Source organism: Lolium rigidum, chromosome 7, assembly GCF_022539505.1.
Source record: "Lolium rigidum isolate FL_2022 chromosome 7, APGP_CSIRO_Lrig_0.1, whole genome shotgun sequence".
Lineage (NCBI taxonomy): Eukaryota > Viridiplantae > Streptophyta > Magnoliopsida > Poales > Poaceae > Lolium > Lolium rigidum.
In genome coordinates, this window is record NC_061514.1 from 88,943,113 (window position 1) to 88,945,663 (window position 2,551).

At 60.6% G+C, this 2,551-nt stretch overlaps 1 protein-coding gene across 1 annotated transcript; it reads left to right on the forward strand.

The window, feature by feature from the left end:
* The first annotated feature begins 306 nt into the window (after window positions 1-306).
* LOC124673903 (zinc finger protein ZAT1-like) lies at window positions 307-1,245 on the forward strand. The gene has a single exon (XM_047209952.1). It carries the CDS (start codon window positions 307-309, stop codon window positions 1,243-1,245), a length of 939 nt encoding a protein of 312 aa, XP_047065908.1.
* Window positions 1,246-2,551: the final 1,306 nt, after the last annotated feature.

The following is a 2,551-nucleotide window of genomic DNA, read 5'->3' on the forward strand; positions in this document are numbered from 1 at the left end:
ACTACCAATAAATACATAAATACATCTGATTCTGAATGATAATAACTCCACAATACGGGTCTACTTACTCGGAATACTAGTGGCATACGAGGAGGCCGCCCACAAAACAAGGGGGGCAGAAGGGAAAAATGTGATGGTGGAAGCTTGGCAGTTGCGCTATATTCCAACTTCCCGAGACCCCCACGGAGGCCCTCCTACTCTCTCGCACACTCCGTTTCCTTCCTCCAAGCTTGTATTTTTAGCTATCTCCAGCCAGCCAGCCAGCCAGCCAGAGACGTCGAGCTCTCCTCCCAGCTCTCGATCGCCATGGCCAAGAACACATGCAAGCTCTGCGCCCGCCGCTTCGCCAGCCCGCGCGCCCTCTCCGGCCACATGCGCTCCCACTCCCTGGCGGCCGCCGCCGCCCGGTCGCAGCAGATCTCGTCGGCCTCCTCCTCCGTCGCGGCCGGGGACGACGACGACGCCGCCAAGATGGCCGTCCAGGCGTACGTGCTCCGCGAGAAGCCCAAGCGGCGGGTCCGGCTCGGCGAGTCCGACGGCTTCTCAGATCGCGAGAGCGACGCGGAGTACCCGCCGCCGCAATCGCCGGGCGCCAAGAAGCGCAGGGCGCATGCCGGATCGGGCGACGCCGCCGAGCCGGTGAGCTCGCTGTCCGACGCCGCCACGCCCGAGGAGGACGTCGCGCGGTCCCTCATGATGCTCTCCCGCGACACCTGGCCCGCCGCCCCGGCGGCGCCCGCGGCGTGGCCGTACTACTACTACTCCGACGACGACGGGAGCGACGGCGGCGGAGTGGCGCGCGCGGCGGCGCCGAGGCGCACGGAGTTCCAGTGCCCCGCGTGCAAGAAGGTGTTCCGGTCGTACCAGGCCCTGGGCGGGCACCGCGCCAGCCACGTGCGCGGCGGCCGGGGCGGCTGCTGCGCGCCCCCGCTGAACCCGCCGCCTCGTGCTGTGTCCACCCACCTGCAGCCATTGCCGGAATGCGATGGCGGCGGCAGGGGAGAGGAGGGGTCGAGGGCGCCGCACGTGTGCCCCTACTGCTCCCGCGCGTTCCCGTCGGGCAAGGCCCTGGGCGGGCACAAGCGGTCCCAGCTCTGCTCGGCGGCCGCCGTGGCCGCCGCGTCGGGCGGCGACCCCGCGGCCGCGATCGACCTCATCGACCTGAACCTCCCGGTGCGCTGGGACGACGTGGTGGAGCTCTCCGCCGTGTCAGATCCCTTCCTCTCGTCCAAGCCAGGTTCGTGATGAAAGCAAGACGAGCAGAGCAAGCGATCCGGCCGCCTTTATTTTGCGCTCCTTTGGGTCGACGAATCGGGCGGGGCCTTGGAATAGCGAGAAAGAGGTAGCTGCCGATCAGCCAAAAAGGTAAAGAAGTGGATTAAGAACACAAGGGAAACGTCGTCTTTTGCTTGGGTAGTTTCTTTCTACAGAATTTGTTGCGTCGATGCTATACAAAACAGCAGCTTGATGTTCGTAGTTCAAGCTCGACTCTGGTCTGTCTTTTTGTTTCTGTTGATCTTGGTAGTGTAGCAAGCAAGGAAGGGGGATAAAATCATGGAAAAGCGGAATTCAGCTAAACCGTTGCTTTCTGTTGCAGTCTCCAGCTGTTGTTGTTCCAACTGTCCATAGTGTGTGACTTTACCATGCAACCAATGCCTCACACTCACTCATTAGCAGGCACTACTAGTAGTAGTAAGCAACAAAACAGCAGCAACTTAGCAATGCCAATGCTGGGTAATGCAAATGCAATGCAGGATCGGCCAAAGCAAGCGTTGGTTCATGCTTGTCGCTTGGTTTCTCCCCGTCCTCATCTGCTCCTGCCCACCACCACCTGCATCTGCTGCTGCTGGGAGCAGCAGAAAGCGCTGTACTTTCCTCGCCTAGCCCGCATTTTGTTCGTTTGCTCCTCCCACATTCTCGTTCGCCCACTGTGCGGCGGGACCCCCACGGCAATGCGTCGAACAGTGGTAACCAAATCGCCCATCTCGGCAGCTAGTACAACACAACGCTGGTTTTGGTCACGATTAATGTACAATCTGTTCAGGATTGCTGGTCTTTTTTTATTTAAGTTTTGTAAGCTGGACTAGATTGGTTGGAATAGTTTTAGTTTGGAACTTGGATCCGTCTGAGAACAGTCGCGAGGCCTGTGCAACGGCGGCCGCGAAACGGGCGTCGATTTAGCAGGAGCTGCTCTCCACGTTCGGCGGCGGGCAGTTATGGTGTGGCCCACGCCTCACGCCCACGTGGCGCCCGTCCCTCTCCCTGGGCAGCATTGCATCGGGCCATCGGCTGGTCAGTGGCCACTAACTTGGGTGGCCAATTGACTTGTGCTGGAATTAGCACGAGGGAGTGAGGGTTAACGCGCGCGCTTAATCGGGGGTTATTCTTAGTTAATTGCTTCCATCGTGTGTGCTGACCTTTGCCGGGGGAAGAAGAAGCTGCGGGCACGCGACACCCGAGGCGGATCACGCGGGCAAACTGCTTGGTCCACACAGCAGACGCGAGGTGTACGACACGAGGGTCCCGCCCCGCCTTGCTCAACCGTCTACGT

Coding starts and splice junctions, on each gene's coding strand:
- LOC124673903 (XM_047209952.1), top strand. CDS start 307: ATGGCCAAGAACACATGCAAGCTCTGCGCCCGCCGCTTCGCCAGCCCG.